Raw genomic sequence first — 16,319 nt, forward strand, 5'->3', positions numbered from 1 at the left:
CTGGAGCAAGTGAGGAGAGGAGATGCAGAGGGGGGGAAGAGGAATGACTGAGTCGAGAGCCAGCTGAACATCACAAAGAGAGAGAGCAGGGTGGGGTTTAGGAGATCCAGATGGCGAGGTGTGGGGTTAAAACAATGCAACAAAAAGGGGACCGAGACGAGACAGGGAGAGAAGCAGAGTAGAATAGCACTTCTTCTGCTTCGCTTTGCATTATTACTTACTAGAACCAGAGGGGGAACCAGCAATTGTACCTGAAAGAGAATAAGAAAAGGGAAGAGGATATGAGATGAGAGCTTGTTTATTTATGCATTCAGTTTGCCTAAAGACTTGACTCTGCCTCATTCATCAGACTCAGGTGGCAGAGAGAGCTAAAGAGCTGCTCTGCAAAAATAAAGGCTTGTTTTGGACTACCTCTCAAAGTCCTGAAGTAATTACTGAACCCGCCTCCTCCATTCTTCCTAATTTTATCTTGCTGCTCTCTCTCTAATCCCCATATTCACGGGCGCTCATCACATATGGATGTTTTAAGAGAGCACTACCACTTTGCTACACTCGCATCAAAACTTTCGCCTCTCTTGCATATTTTTTTTCCCCGAGATTGTACTAACAGTTAGCCTAGCCCGAGCATGCATAATGCAATCTGTAGAGGCTCTTTCGTGAGCCGTGGCCGTTTTGTGTAGCATTTCGACGGAGCGAGCTGCAAACATTTGAATTTTTAAAATTCCACTAATGGGATTCAGTTTTAAAAAAAAAGAAAAAATGGGCGGTGGGCTCGGGAGTTGCGTCGGTACCATTAGAACTGGGTCGGAAATGTCAGGCAGATTTAAAACAAAAGGCTAACAATAGAGCCATTCTCTGCAGTGTGTTTGTGTGTGTGTGTGAGTGCACAAGTACAGGTGTGCAGTTGCGGGTTTCTGTGTGCATCTCTTGTGCTCCTAAGTGTCTCAGTGTCTGTTTGGAAGGAGAAAGGCTAGGGAGGGGCTGCCCTAGATTATTATTTTATCATATCTAGCTACTGTAGCTGGCTACTGAGAGGATTTCCTCCCCACACACTCCCACGTCATGACACGGCTCTGATGTGCTCTCTGCACAGAGGTGACGACAACTCAGCCTCTTCACCCTTTTCTTTCTTTTCCAGCCTGCTTTTATGCAGGACGTCAGAGTGATAGAAAACCTCTTTCATAAGTCGGCAACGATGGAAGCCACGGTTCAGATTGCTTCCGCAAAAAGTAGTCTTACAGTTGTGCAGCTCTATTATAATAAAGAAGGCTGATAGGTGTTATTAAAAAGAGTCAGTGATGTTATTTCTAACTTACACGTGTTGGGGGTTCCGTTGGGTGCCGGCAGGTAGGAACCTGCTTTCCAGGACTTGGCTTTGAAGCCCTTCTTGCAGCGCTGGCAGTCCTGGCCTGTGGTGTTGTGTTCACACTGGCACTGGAGGTTCCCGCCATCCTCATCTGGCAGGCACTGGGAGGCGTGGAGGTTACACTTACACCTTAAACAGAAATAGAACGGACGCCCGTAAGACAAAATGTTCATGCGATGTGTGAGAGCTGACTGTGTATAAAGCTGCGGGAATAAGCTGTAATCACACCCAGGTTACAGTTACAGTGTTAATCATACTCTGTATTTTCCATGTTCACCAAAGTGCAGCTGTGGACTGCTGAGTTCCCTGTGCACAGACATGCCGCACACTTCTTGTTCTTGTGTTTAATTCTTTAGCGAATACTCTAAATCAGCGGTCCCCAACCCCCGGGCCTCGGACTGGTACCGGTCCGTGAGTTGTTTGGTACCGGGCCGCGAGAGATGAGGCTCAGGTGTGAAATGTATAGTTTTCAGGGTTTTTATCGTTTTTCAGCGTTATTTTGTTATCGTTTTTAACTCGGTTTTCCTGGGTCTTTTCACGTGTGTTATGAATAAATCTTCTGTTTTTCGGTACCGGTACTGGTTTTATTTTGTAGTATTTATCCGCGACACCTTAAAGGCCGGTCCGGGAAAATATTGCCGGGCATAAACCGGTCCGTGGCGCAAAAAAGGTTGGAGACCGCTGCTCTAAATTACAGCACGTCACAAAGAGTCAACTAAGTGTGGCCTCGCCGGCGCACTTGTACCAAGCAAACGAGACGAGCAGAATCATAGTTAAAAAATCGCGATGCCCTTGAGACTTGTCACTGTGATAGGTTTATTACTTAACTCTGTTTTTGCTCTCAAATGTATTCAGTGCTTTCTCAGAAAGTACTGGCAGAACTTCAGCGCCCATTTCTATTTTGATGTTTGCTGGTAAAGTTTGTACAGTTGCCAGTCCATCTGATTCTGTTTTTTTGTATTTTACTGGCAGCTGTACTCACACTGACAGTCTAAAGTGACAGCAATGAATTAAACTACTTAAAAAAAACCTTGCCGGGTAACAAAAGTCCCAACTGAGTAAAAAACACTTAATTCATCAGTTTGTCAGGTGATAGAAAATAAATCAGCAGCTATTTTGATAATCTTCTCAGAACATTATTTCAAATTTTTTGGGTGCAAGAAGTCATAGGTGAGGTTTTTCTTTTAATCACATATAATATTAAACTAAATATATTTGGCTTGTGGGGCAACTTAAAAAGGTCGATCTGTACTCCTGGAAATTTTATTAGCCCTTTGTCACACATTGTACAATATTTAGTACTACCACTTTATAGGACATCTGAACATTAATATGATTATAATAGCCAGTAGTATAATAGTATATGAAATAGAGAAGTAACTGACAGTAGAACACATGAGATATGAGTAATAAATACTCATATGATTTTTTTTTTACATTTTATTTATTTGACTCATGATTTTTTTTCCACATTTAAACATATCAATGAACAGTGATCGTAGTAGTATTTTTAATATGTTGGTAACAATGGGATAATCTGCCAGCACATCAGTGTAATAGCTGGACTAACTAACTAATCCCTTTTTAAAAATTTTGTGATTACTCTCAGTATAACTGTGTATGTTGGAACAGGGTAAAGGTCCTTTACCATAATAATAACATGAAATGAAACTGGTAGCGTTTAGCAGCCCGCAGTCATCAGAACTTTTACTGAACTTTACAAGGGTCTTCAGGTAGCAAACACACAAATCACAACAACAAACATAACATTTTTTACTGTATTGTCTTGAAACAAGGGAGCCCTGTATGGAACATAATGCCTGAAGGTATTTCAGTATTAATTACCGGTGATATAGTGTTAGAGCACACCTAGATAAAATACAGATCACCTCAGTTTGGTCTATTAAGGACCCCCGTACACCACACCTGATATCTGCACAAAACCACTGCCAGGCAATTTAAAAAAATGAACAAACAAAGAAAAAAGCAGTGGGACTGTACTGCTATTTAAATGAATTCCAGTACAGAGTGATGCATCACTGATAGTAATCTGATATGCAGCAGTAGTCTGTAGCCAGTAGTCTGACATGGATCACTGGTGCATATCAAACTACTGGTGAGACCTAGGTGAATGTTAGTATGGCATCTATGTCGATTTATTTTATTGTTACTAATATTTTCATTGGGAATTTGAACATAATTTACAATTTTAATGTTATTTAGAAGTTATTTGGAGTGTGTGGATCTTCACTTCATGACATCATTCGTGTTAGTAATGGCCCTCTATATTAGACTGCTAGTAGCCCATGACGTTTGTAAAATGAACATACAGTACCCCCTTTTAATTTAAATAATGCACTCATTAAATTATTTAATCAAAAGTATGTTACCATATTTTTAATATCTTTCAAAACATATTGTAAAGATATTACTACGCTGCGATCATTACACAAATTATTATTGCCAATATTAATATGTAACTATAGTAACAGTGGAATCAGCTGATTAGTTTAATCATAAATTAATTAAAATCAAAAACAATGACTGAATTCAGTTTAATTCAATGTTATTTGCAACAACATTTGTTTACAATACTAGAAAGGAAAACCCAACGACAAGACAACTCCCTATGAGCAAGCACTTTGTGACAGTGGGAAGGAAAAACTCCCTTTAACAGGAAGAAACGTCAGACTCAGGGAAGAGCAGCCATCTGCCACAGCCGAAGTCAAACTGGGAGCTGGTTCCATAAAACACAGCTAAAGAACCACAAGCAAGCCTGCAGTCCGAGAGTGGCGTACTCTATTTGAGTGATATGGTACTATGAGATCTGCATAGTGTAATTTTATCAGCTTATTTATTTGTGAGTCAAAGTATATGTTAATGTTGTTCTTCCCTTCTCAACCCCCCCCCCCCCCCCCCAACTAAGTCTGGACTTTAAAGAGAAAACAAATCAGAGTACACTGAAGGTGCCACAACTGTTGATAATCTATTTATCCACTTGCTTTCTGACACCGTCATTTCTGAGCAAATTATTGTTTGCAATTAGTGCCGGTGAAATTCAAGCATCTGAGCGTAGGTGCTTCTGTGGTTGTGTGTGTGTGTGCGCACCTTTGGGCAATTGACCTCAGCAGAGGACAGGGCCCAGGTGGGCTGATCCAGAGGCTGAAGTTCTGCCAAAAAAAGGAAATGAGGATCTTAAGGACACTCGGCAGCTACGACTTTAAATTACAGCCTTTTCCAGATGAGCGACTGGACTCCAATCTAGTTTGTTCCACTGGAGTGAACACCTATCCGTCTGCATCAAATATTCAAAGAATGGCCTCTGTATTCTGACGAGATGACTACTTCAATCTTCCTTTTGCATCCTTTTTTTTTTTTTTTTGGGGGGGGGTGGGGGGGACTTTCAAAAATATGAATTATGATGACTAAAACTTAAAACGGAAAGAAATCGAGACAGTTGATCTGCACCATGAGTCTTACACAGAGTCGCGGAGATTACCTCAGTTTCTCTCCGATCACTGGAGGAGTTGACAGGATGTGCCACAGAGAATCCATCCACCAACAAGGCCTTGTTTACTGCCTGCTTCCTGAAGGACACGAGCTGTCCACTTAGCAAAGACTGAAATTGAACATCTCTTTTTCATGGAGAGAACGGTGCGTGCGCGAGAGCGAACGTGTTTCAAATGAGACGAGTGTGTGCGTGCGCGTTTGTGTGTGTGTTTCTGCTTCGTGTGATGCATTTGCCTGCGAGCGTCGATGACAGACAACAGATCAGAGAAGCTGAGGCGCGGTGACTAATGCCGGCACTGAGTGACTGACAGCGCCGAACATATCACTACTTCTCATCTCCTGTATCTTCAGTGATAAATCTCATCTGTCTCATCTTGAAAATGTAAGCGGGCTGAGTCCAAAACCTAGAAGCTGGAGATTAAACACAATGCTGAGGAAGAGCGAGCGGTTTCTAGGTATGCTGCTGTGCATTTTCAGGCTCACGGGCTTCATGCCATCAGAAATGGCCTTCTTTCTGTCACTTAGCTGGAGAGCACAAAAACCTGCGTGTGTGTTTGTGTGGGTCTGTGTTTCGAGTTGTGAAATATCACTTGCTTTCTCATCTTAACAAAATTCTCTGTTAATTAACTCGCGTTCAGGAAGCCTCAGAGTCTCACAGGCTGAAACTTTTTCTCGGACGCTTCATCTCCTTGACCTCCTTTTCTGACTCCTTCCACACAGGACAACCCAGGAAGACTCGGAGTACATCTAGCCTTGCACTCTTTCCGCATGAATGATGTTGACACTCTTGACTTTTCAAGTGCAGTGTTCCTGTAGCTCTCTCTGTCTCTCTTTCGGATGACAGCTTGCACTGGGATTTTTCCCGATCCCTGTCTCCAGTCCCCCCGCACACAAATAATACATGGGCACAATCATATGTTAATGTGCAAGATGTCTGCCTTCGCTGCAAAGTCATCAAAGTGGGAGAATCAGCTCTGAGCTGAAGGAAGTTAAGATGGGACAGCTGGATCCATCACAACAGTCTATTTGCTTGGAGTGGGAGAGACAGGGGAGACGAAATTAGAGAAGGTGAGCGGAGGAGGAGAGTGGGAAGGGCAAGAGAAAGCAGGGTAATAAGAGTGTCTAGGAACAGGGGAAAAATAAAGAATGCAAATGAATTCCGGTCTATACAAGAAACCATACATTTAATTAGCTGCTATGATATCTAAGGATATTTTGCCTTAAAGGTAGTCTTGGTTTCTTTGATGCTTATGTGATCCCTTGCATGTTTGTTCTTCTCTCTCACACATGCATCGACACGAGTGACATAATGCATATTTCTGCCAATAATTTTACACAACTCTGCTGACCTACATGAGGCCATAATGCACCAGTTAGGCAGCAGTGTGCCAGCTAAAGCAGAAAGTAGACGACTGCCTACTAATGAACATGAACAAACACACTTTTTTTTAGACTTCTCTTGTGTTTGGTGCGAATACAGGATATAAACAAAATTGGTGTTATGTTAAGTGAAGTTCACTGACTGCTGCAGGATGTTAACACACCGTGAGCAGAAAATGTATTGCCCAACAAACCATGGGCTGTGTGACACTGTTTTTAGTTAAGAAAATGCTTGATGAACTAGCTGTGACTTCTTCTGCACCACCTGAAGTGCACGATGCACTAGCTTTCCAAATTAGCGTGCTTTGATTCCTGCAAATTGGTGCTTTACAGTTTGAATCGTTAGTGACAAACTCATCCAATTTATATACATTAAGCTCTGCAGTATAAAATAATTACAGCAGACTTTAAGCTTTTGATTCATATGTGTCCACTTATTTGTCCAGACTTTCCCTTTTATAAATATATCTCCAAAGTTCCAAATAACACAACCTAACTACATCCTGGCCATGAAAACAGGAAATGAAAATCTATTTAGTTGGATTTAAATGTATTTTGTAGAATTGCAGTTATTAAATATCAGCTAATGTCATATCATGGGAGCGATCTACATACACTCCATTAACCTACACTACCATGAGGCGATACCTGGACCCTACAGAGGTTGCACATGTTGTCCAACACCTCCGGGATGGCATGTGTGCCATTGCCAGCTGTGTCTCCCAGCACAGAGAATGGAGGAGATTCTGGAGAGCTGGACAGGACCGTAGAAGGTCATTAACCCATCAGCAAGACCACTGTCTGCGCTTTTGTGTAAGGATAAACAGGATGAGCACTGCCAGAGCTACAAAGTGACCAGCAGGGAATGTCTCTGACCAAACAATCAAAGGCAGACTTCATGATGTTGTCCTCAGCACCGTGGAGCTGGTGGAATACGAGTATTGGCAGGGTCTGGAGAAGACCAACAGTCTTCTCATTAGGACCATGTCCTGACGTTGTCAGACATGCATACGAGCACGTGGGGGCTGTAAAAACTATAACATTTCGTAAAATGGACTAACCTGCCGCATCAGTGGGTTGCTAATTTTCATTTCCATCAAACGACGTGGCATCCTTTGGTTCCTAACACATTACCCAGTCCATATCAGTGTCGATATCCAACATGTTTCTTTTCCCATTGAGATCTGATGTGCCTTTAATTTTTTTGAGCAGGGTATTTTCAGGTTACCCTGAAACAATTTTCAGACATATTGCAGATTGGTGGTTATTATAGGGCATATAATTATTATATCTCTCTATGTGCATCTGTGTCCAGCCCTGTCTGCCTTTGTCTTTGTCCATTCTCCCCGCAGCGTGTCTGTCTGAAGTCATGTCGGCCATGTGTATTTAATGATATGAAGACTGCCTGTTTTAGACAGCAGAGACGCAGCAATTAGGGGAATAAATAAGACGAAAGATAAACAAACATCAAGGGGGAGTCATGTGGTGGCAGAGCCTGAGAAAGCAGCTGGAAGCAGCAGTTAATGGGGCTTTATCTGTCTCTTTACTGTAGTTGAAGCATATTCCTCTATTCCTCTCTAGGGACACTGCTATCACTCCCTCTCTCCTATTTTCCGTTTTGCACTCTTCTCCCACTGTATCTGTTGCTACCCCCCCCCCCCCCCCCCCTCCAAAAAAAAAAAAAAAAATCCATCTCCTCCACCCTTTCCTTTGGCTCTTGATCTCTGTTTTCTCATTTTATCCTCCATCTCTTTCCCCCTTCTGTCAGTTTACGTATGTTCCCCTTTTAGCCAGTCGCATCAGTGTTCACCGAAGAGTGCATTGACTAAATTGGGTTGCGGACATGTGTTTGAGAGGAGTGGGTTGAGGAGAAAATAGAGGGGATTTAGACCATGTGGGGGGCTGAGCAGTCAGTACAGCAGGGAGTAGGGCAGTTGTGTCAAAGCCCTGACAGTCTGCCTGCCTCTCCGACTACAGCGGTGAGAGTTGGAGGAGGAGTAGAGGGAGGGTCTGCATTGACGTGCTCTAACCTGTGATGACAGACCGCATTGATGCGGCTCTGACCCAGCAGGAGGACTCCCTCCTTCTCCACTCTCTGTTCGATCAACCGTCACTGAGAAGGCCCACTCGACACTTGCAACTATTCCCTCTCTGGAAACCGGAAAACTCACAACTGGCTAAACAACCTGCTGTAGTAATAGTAGAGAGAGAGGCTAATAGGCATTGTGTGTCAGGGCCTGTTTGCCAGAGACAGAAAGCCTTAACATGACTGCTTTATGAATCTGTTTATTTCTATACCACACAGGAATGAGGTAGATGGATATACATAATGTGTGGCTGTATTAAGTATTATAATAAATTACATTTGTATTATGATTGTGGTTTTAGCTAAATTGTAGAAAGAAAAGCACATTTCAGTAACCTCAAGCAAGTGTTTTATGTGCTGTGCCCATAAAACAGTGTAATTATACTACGTGGTACACTTATGCTACTGTTCAAACTGTGTTTGTATTGCAGTGTTGGATATTTTGGCATCCAACAAATGAAACACATTTTCAGTGAACTGATAGTTTGCAGCTCGCCAGATTTCCTCATTATGTTGATTAAAAAGTGTAATCCTGATATTACATAAACACAATTTCTGTGACAGGGCTGATAAAAGAGGCAGAGAAGTGCACTATAATCATAACGAATGCAATAGTCCAGCAGTTTGTCTACAATGCCAGATTTTGTACAGATTCGATTTAGTTTCTGTGGTTTTGAGCTCGTAGTTTGGTCCAGAAACTTTTTGTAATTTATATTTTGTCAATTGTGTCTAAATATTTGACCTTCTCTGTGCAGAATGATGCATATTTGATGGGTTTGAGTCTACAAATTGTTTTTTCTGTGCCCCTTGAATCAGAATTCAAAACATGTTCTGAATATATTTTTTTTTGTTAGATCACAAATAGTTTGGAAGACCGATTGGATTGAGTATAAAAACGGAAGAGTGAAGGGCATCTTCAGTCTAACTTAGAAATTAAAGAAAAACAATGAAATCATTGAAATGTTAATTTATAGGCAGAGGTAATAGATGTACCTTCAAATTTTAACTGGCTAATTCAACTTTCTATGCAAGAACCTTATCAAATGTAAATTCGTAGCACATCACACATTTTTTAGTTCTCTAAACAGTTCTTATCATGATCACATGCATAAAAGTGTGCTTTTTCTAAACTGTTTGCATTCACACGGGCAGATAAGGGCAGTATTTTCACTTTTTTTCTGTGTTACAGTTTGTTTCCTTTAAGTTATTCAGTGGTTCAGGTATTCATTTCCTGTTACATTTTCAAGCCTTCTGTCCCTTGTATCTTGTCTCCAGTGTTACTTCCTGTTGGTTGTTTTCTTGATTGTACTCAGCTGTGTTTATCTCTAAATACCAATGACTTTGTGGAAAACCGTATTTGCATACACGTCGTATACGTCCTTCCCCTGGCTAGACGATGACAGCTGCAGGAAAGTCCTACGGCACAGTGCATCCCAAGCATACGAGAAAGCAACCGAGTATGAAGTGGGAGTTCCATGAAGCGTAGATCATTGATCAACAGCACGCCTTATTGGCTTCTGCTGAAGTCTTTATCACCACGTCCCCTCCCACTTCCTCCCCTGCCTCGGCTTGTAAATTCAGAGCAGCTAATTGGACATGACTCCGTTTATGTTCCAGCTTCATAAATTTCTTTCTCTGAAGGGAGAGGATCGATTTTCCTCGAGTGCAACCTTCCGTAGCAGCACGAGCTTCTTCAAACGTTCCCTCTCCTCTCTACCACACCTTATCTTTTTTTCCCTCCCGCTCAGCTATCCATCCATCCACTCACGTGTACTCCCACTTTCGCTCCAGACTAAACAGGTAATCTATAACTGACCACCCCTGCTATTGGATGGTGAGCAGGAATTACAGTTTGCCTCTTTTCACAACCACAGCAGTTCTTTCACATGTTTTCTCTCAGTCCCTCCCACTCTTTCACATTAATAGCAGAGCTGATGATATCTTTTTAAACAAATCATTCCTCCCAAGCACTTTATCGGTCATTATCTAATGTAAACTGTTGACAGCAGAAAAAACACAGATGCTTTAGATATATTTTCGGAATCAATCCTTCCTTCCCTGCCTTCCATTTTTTTAGTTTGAACTTTTTGCTTTGTTCTTGGGGTTTTTTTGTAGAAAGGCTTTTAAAAAGAACATCTACTCGAACAAGGGGAAGGCCTCGGGAACTATGTGTTTATGGGCTACCATTCGTTGTAACACACACACACACACACACACACACACACACACACGCACACACACACACACACACACACCACTTTCTAAATATGTTCACTGTTGAGGGGTCACTGCATGTTTTCGGCACTGGGAAAAAACTGAAGTGAACAGTCCGGCAAAAATTCAAATTCAAAGGAATGACCTTGGTTGTCTTTGCAATCCACACCCTGTGTGAATTTGTACACTGTGTGTTTGTGTGTGTTTCTGCAGTGGAGTGTTTTGGGACGTGTGACCTCCTTGGTGCGTTTGTGGGGTGATTCATTATTTTAGCACAGTTTGCTCTAAATTTTAAAAAACCTGCTCTCTGAAGTATGTACTATATGCACAGCATCAAACATCTAAATAAGGGAGCCTTAGCACACATCCTGTTCTCCAGTCGGGACCTGCCAGGAGTGACAGAGATATACACTGGAACAATTCAGGTTCCAATGTTTACCATTTTAGCTGGCCTTTCACTCCGCAGAGGTAATTAATATGCTGCTTTTTATTTCCTTTGCTGTTTCCTGTGATACTTTATGTGGTCACAATTTGTAAATGACTTTCTTACTCAGTTAAACACTGAATATATAACTTGCTTTAAGAGTTGGTTCCAGGAGGAGATTGTCTGGTTTCTTAAAATTTGTGGTCTGTAAGAAAATCATTTACGCTGCCAATGTTCAGTTCCCCTCTTTAACATGCAGTTTGCTTTAATGGGCATGTAAGCAATACTCATTATACTGTACATCTATAAACTGTACAGGCTCTTAGTTGTTACCCTGGCAACCCCCTGTAATCGTTTCGGGTTTTTGATTTTGCGTATTAGAAAAAAAAAAGTGTTAGTAAAGCCATGAATATAGCAGACCCTAGACTACATCCATAGCTCCAAAACAGGAGCAGGGTCCCCATGGAGCCTCTACAAGTGGGATGTAGATATCCAGGGGAAGGATATGGAGTAAAGAGCAAGTGAGGAAACAAATTAAATTTGCTGATGCTGGTGTGCTGGTTTTTCTTCTTCTTCTTCGTCTTTTCAAAATTTCATTTAAATTAAACTTTGGCCCTTTTTTTATTAACAAATGAAGAAAATTGTGTGGTGAAGGGAAAAGAAGATAAAATAATAATTGGTTTTGGTTTTTCTTGCTATATTCATGATCATTTCTGGCATTTTTGACACCTTCATGTTTTGCCTGCCTCTGCCCTAAATACATCAGTCATTCACCAGGCATCAAATACTGCCACTTTGTCAGTGTTCGGCAGCCTCGCCTCTGTCAGTGCACCCCAGGGTGGCTGTGGCTACAATGTAGCTTGCCATCACCAGTGTGTGTGAATGGGTGGGTGACTGGTTGTGTAAAGAGCTTTGGGGTCCTTAGGGACTAGTAAAGCGCTATACAAATACAGACCATTTACTTTCTTTTTTGTTTTGTTTTCTTTGTTTGGTCGTCTCTACATGATTCTGATGAAAAGTTATTGCACTATAAATAACATATGCTGAATGTTATCACCCATGAATAGATGCACCCTCAAAAGTCAGTGACCACTGTGATGGGTGACCCTTATTAATTCGTACACACAAGACATATTTTACTGGCATTTGGCACTTGGCAGGTGGTAATTTAAGAGCCTGCATGCCAGCATTGTAATATTCATGATGCATGATGCAGCATGAATGATGCAGGCTGGCTGATACTGTCGTACTGAGGCAGACATGTCACTGCATCTTAAGCCCTCTTTCACTAAAGAGAGAGTCCAGCCTTTTGCTCCAGCCGGCCCCCGGTTGTCTTGAGCTCACCGTGTGACTGTGCTGGATATTATAGTGCAGCCTCCCTGCAGAGTCCTTACTGCTGCTGAATGTGTTTTAATGAACACTACAGCAAAGACTAACACCTGGGGAGAGAGGAAATTGGGTGTGAGTTGGAGGGAGGGAGTCGTTATACATCCTCCTTTATTTAAGATATAAACAAGGAAGATGGCCTAATAGATGAAGGGAGGCAGCTGGGTGTGTGTACGTTCGTGGGGAGGCAGGGGGTGAAAAAGTGATGAAGAAATAGAAACTCCGGGACAATATGCAAGGTTCTTCCTGTTGTGTGGTCCCCCGCAGAGTCCTGAAACCCCCAAGGGCGATATAGATCTTTGCAGGATCTTTAAGTTGTTTTTTAGGCTTTTTAAGCTGTTGCGTATATCACAAAACTCATATGTGGATCTCTTCTCTCTGATGGCATATACCCGCTGTATGAACTTGAAATTTGAACCATGAATGCACTTACAAATCTGTTTTCAGAAATTAGCATTGTGCAAACACATTTGCAAACCTACACCCGCAGGCTTTTACCCGTGTTTAGCCACTCATCTAATTACTTTACTATACATGCTTTCTTTTTGTTAGGTGCATGTCCTTTCATTTAAGCAGAAAAAAAAACTAGTTTGTAAAAAGTCTCCCAAAAGTCACTAAAACTTGAACATGTGCATTCACACCAGACGCAAACATACACGCGCGAATGCAAACAGTTTTTGTATTACAGCGCAATTTGTGTTTCTGTGCGTGCGTGTGTGTGTGTGTATGTGTTAAAGTCTAATTCCGGAGAGACCGTAGAGGGGAGAATGCCTGGGGAAGAGGAGCTGAGCTGGGATCATCCAGAGGACAAGGGTTAATATAATTATCCTGCTAAAACCTTGAGACTGAAAGAACATCATTAGTCATAGCAAGAGGAGAGCTACCCAAGCCGCAGGCCAGAGGAGATGAGGAGAGAGGAACAGAGGAGGAGAAAGGGGAAATAGGAAAGCAGAGCTTCAAAACCCCACCAGTGCAGTTAGCAAGACAATTAGCACAAAGAGTAAAACTTGGGGGTCCTTGTTAAAAAAAGAAGAAGAAAGGACAGTGTTTAATAGCACTCTAAGCAGTGGCTGAAACTGTGTCGCTTATTCAGTAATTGTTATATTCTGCTTAATAATCTCTCTATAAATGAATTACTGGAGGAAAAAAATGAATTGAATGAAATTACAGTCATATTTAAACTATATACATAATGATGCTCTTTTGAGGCAAATTCTCAGCATAATTTTGCAATAAATGGAATGAACTCTGCTTTAAGGAGGTTTAACATGAAGCCGTTTTTATCGAATGGCACAGTATTTTCTATTCATAAGCATAATAAAGACCTCAAAGATTCACTTGGAGCAGGTGAATTCACTGATCAGTCCTCCTCTTGTCACTTCAGGTGAAATATGTGAGGATGGTGGGCATAACTTGTGTGGTGGGGGTGACTTTGTATGAAATATTGAAAGGGATGGGGAGCAGCGTACAAACTACAGGGGAGCCCGCGTGGGTTGTCTTAATAAGACCCAAGCACCTCTGAAAACATGATTTGTTAAAGTTCAGGGAGAAGGAGTCACGTTTGCTGTTACGACTCTTTCAACAAACAACGACTCTTTGACCGACCTTGCAACTCTCCGTGAGTTTGTAGCGCTGAAAGATGCACAGGTGACTTGTTCCTATTATTAATGCAAAAAAAAAAAAAAGAAAAGAAACCCCACCCTAAACCCTACTGGCGAAGTTAAGGTTTTGCTAGCCCACTGTATGTAGCCAAATGACAGAAACTGGGTTGTTTATGAACACATAACATAACAGAATGATATATATGGGTGGCGATAATCACCAGAAAACTTTCAATTCAATTTGATATATACAGGCCCAAATCCAAATAGTAGTCTCTAAAGGTGTTTATATTGTAAAGATGCTACAATAATGCAGAGAAAACCCCAACAACCAGACAATTCCCTGTCAGGAAGAATTTGGCAACAGTGGGGAGGAAAAACTCTCTTTTAACAGCAAATAACTTCTAGCAAAACCAGGCTTAGGGAGGGCAGTCATCTGCCACGACCGGTTGGATGTGAGTGGAGGGGGACGGATTATAAGACTCTGTGGAAGAGAGCCAGAAATGAATGCATACACTTCCTACAATCATTATAATAAGATTCTTATTAATAGAGATAATGATTAGAAATAAACCATATCAAGTGCTTTATGAATGCTGTACATTTTTCTAGCCACGCAAAAAAGTGGCATGATTTTTTTTAATGCTTGAAAAATAAGCATGGCTGTCAATTACAACAATTGTCTAATCTATTACTTTAATCTTTTAAAATTTAATCTGTTAAATGTTGCTTTTAAACTTAAGCTGTTATTTACTAGGGGTGCAACGATACACAAAATTCACGGTTCGGTTCGGTTCGATACTTTGGTGTCACGGTTCGATATTTTTTCAATACAAAAAAAATGTTCATGCCTTTTTAATTTGTCATTTATTAAAATTATAAAAATATATTTTAACTCAAAAGTACAGTTTTTAAATTTAATGTTGCTGAAATAACAAAGTAATAAAAAAATTAATCTATCTGATCGAGAAATCACTCGTCTTTGGAAAAGAGAGTTTATTACAGAGAAATGTCTCTTTCCAAAATAAAAGCTATACTTTACGCTTCTTCTGGGCTATATTCTCAGCAGCATATTAAACATATCAGGTCCCCATAAGGAGAATCATGTGCTAACGGCTGTCTAAATGACTCGGGTAAAGTTTGTAGCATGCTTGTTGTTTTTGTCTGCCTCCACTTGTCTTTGCACTAGGGTGATGTCGGCGTAAATGTGCAGTCATATTCGTTGTGTTCCCACTAGTGCTGTCAGCGTTAATCTGAAATGACGTTAACGCCACAACACGGCAAATCTCTGTTAACGAGCTACCGCGGATCACCCCGTGCGTGGGGCTGGACAGCCAACATGTTAACGAGCTAACTGGGCTAACACACTAGTTCCCACCAATGTAATTGAGCATTGCATGGCACATCCAACATGCTGTTTTACTTTAGTCCGTGACGCGCTTACCTTCAGGGTCATACGTCACATGAAAACCAAAATAGTTCCTAACACACATCTGAATGAGGGTGGGGGAGGTTCAATTTGCCATGTTGCAAGGAGAGCTTAACTTCTGTCTCGCTAGCTTGCCCTGCACTCAGTGAATCTGCGTTCGACTACTCCGCCTAGGCTGCACTGTCGAGCTCAGATCTACAGAGCGCTCAACACAGACAGCATAGTCAGAAGGAAAGTTGATCAAATAAATTAAAAATTTTGTATTGTTCGATACATATGCGTACCGAACCGAAAGCACTGTATCAAACGGTTCAATATCGATACGAGTATCGTTGCACCCCTATTATTTACTTATTTATCTGTGGGTACGTAGAGTACAGGTTAGCCCATTTGCCGAGCACGTGAAAGATTCCTTAACTGAGTATGGGAAGACTCCTTGGTACTGTTGCGTCAGGAAGAGAATTTGGTGTAAAACTCTTGGCCAAATCGAGAGAGTAGCTGAAAGAAGCTTGTGTTTATTTGTTACTTTTAGTACAAATTGCATTAATTAACCCTAATACACTATGCAGCATATATAACTTTGTTAATATTCTCTCATTTATTTTTGGAGACTTAATATCAGATTGCTGGTTAGCTGAGAAACACAAAAGTACACAGCCAACTAAACTGACGTTATGATTAATAATTTAGCTTTTTCATAATGTGATAAATGAAAAAAAGGTGTTAATTCTTTATTCTTCGTGTATTTAGCAGCTAATTAAAACTTACAAGGAATATAGGAGAAACTGGTCAGTAAACTGAGCTATTTACTAAACTGTACTCCTTCACTACCATAGCAGGAAGTTGCAGCAAGTTCTTGACCTTGAAAAGCACAGTTGACAGAACAATATCTTGTTATAGAGTTTTTGGCTGGGCTACATCAG

At 41.2% G+C, this 16,319-nt stretch overlaps 1 protein-coding gene across 12 annotated transcripts in view; it reads right to left on the bottom strand.

Annotated features, from left to right (window-relative positions):
- Window positions 1-16,319, bottom strand: part of ntng2b (netrin g2b) — a 74,812-nt gene that overhangs the window by 31,711 nt on the left and 26,782 nt on the right. For all 12 annotated transcript variants that reach the window (XM_082539641.1, XM_082539647.1, XM_082539646.1 and 9 more), the window contains exons 4-5: window positions 1,317-1,495; window positions 222-251 (exon numbers count right to left, since the gene is read on the bottom strand). In XM_082539641.1, the coding sequence (XP_082395767.1) occupies window positions 222-251; window positions 1,317-1,495 (209 nt within the window). The remainder of the gene's footprint in view (window positions 1-221; window positions 252-1,316; window positions 1,496-16,319) is intronic.

Source organism: Aulonocara stuartgranti (assembly GCF_965226115.1).
Source record: "Aulonocara stuartgranti genome assembly, chromosome: 7".
In the NCBI taxonomy this organism is placed as follows: Eukaryota; Metazoa; Chordata; class Actinopteri; order Cichliformes; family Cichlidae; genus Aulonocara; species Aulonocara stuartgranti.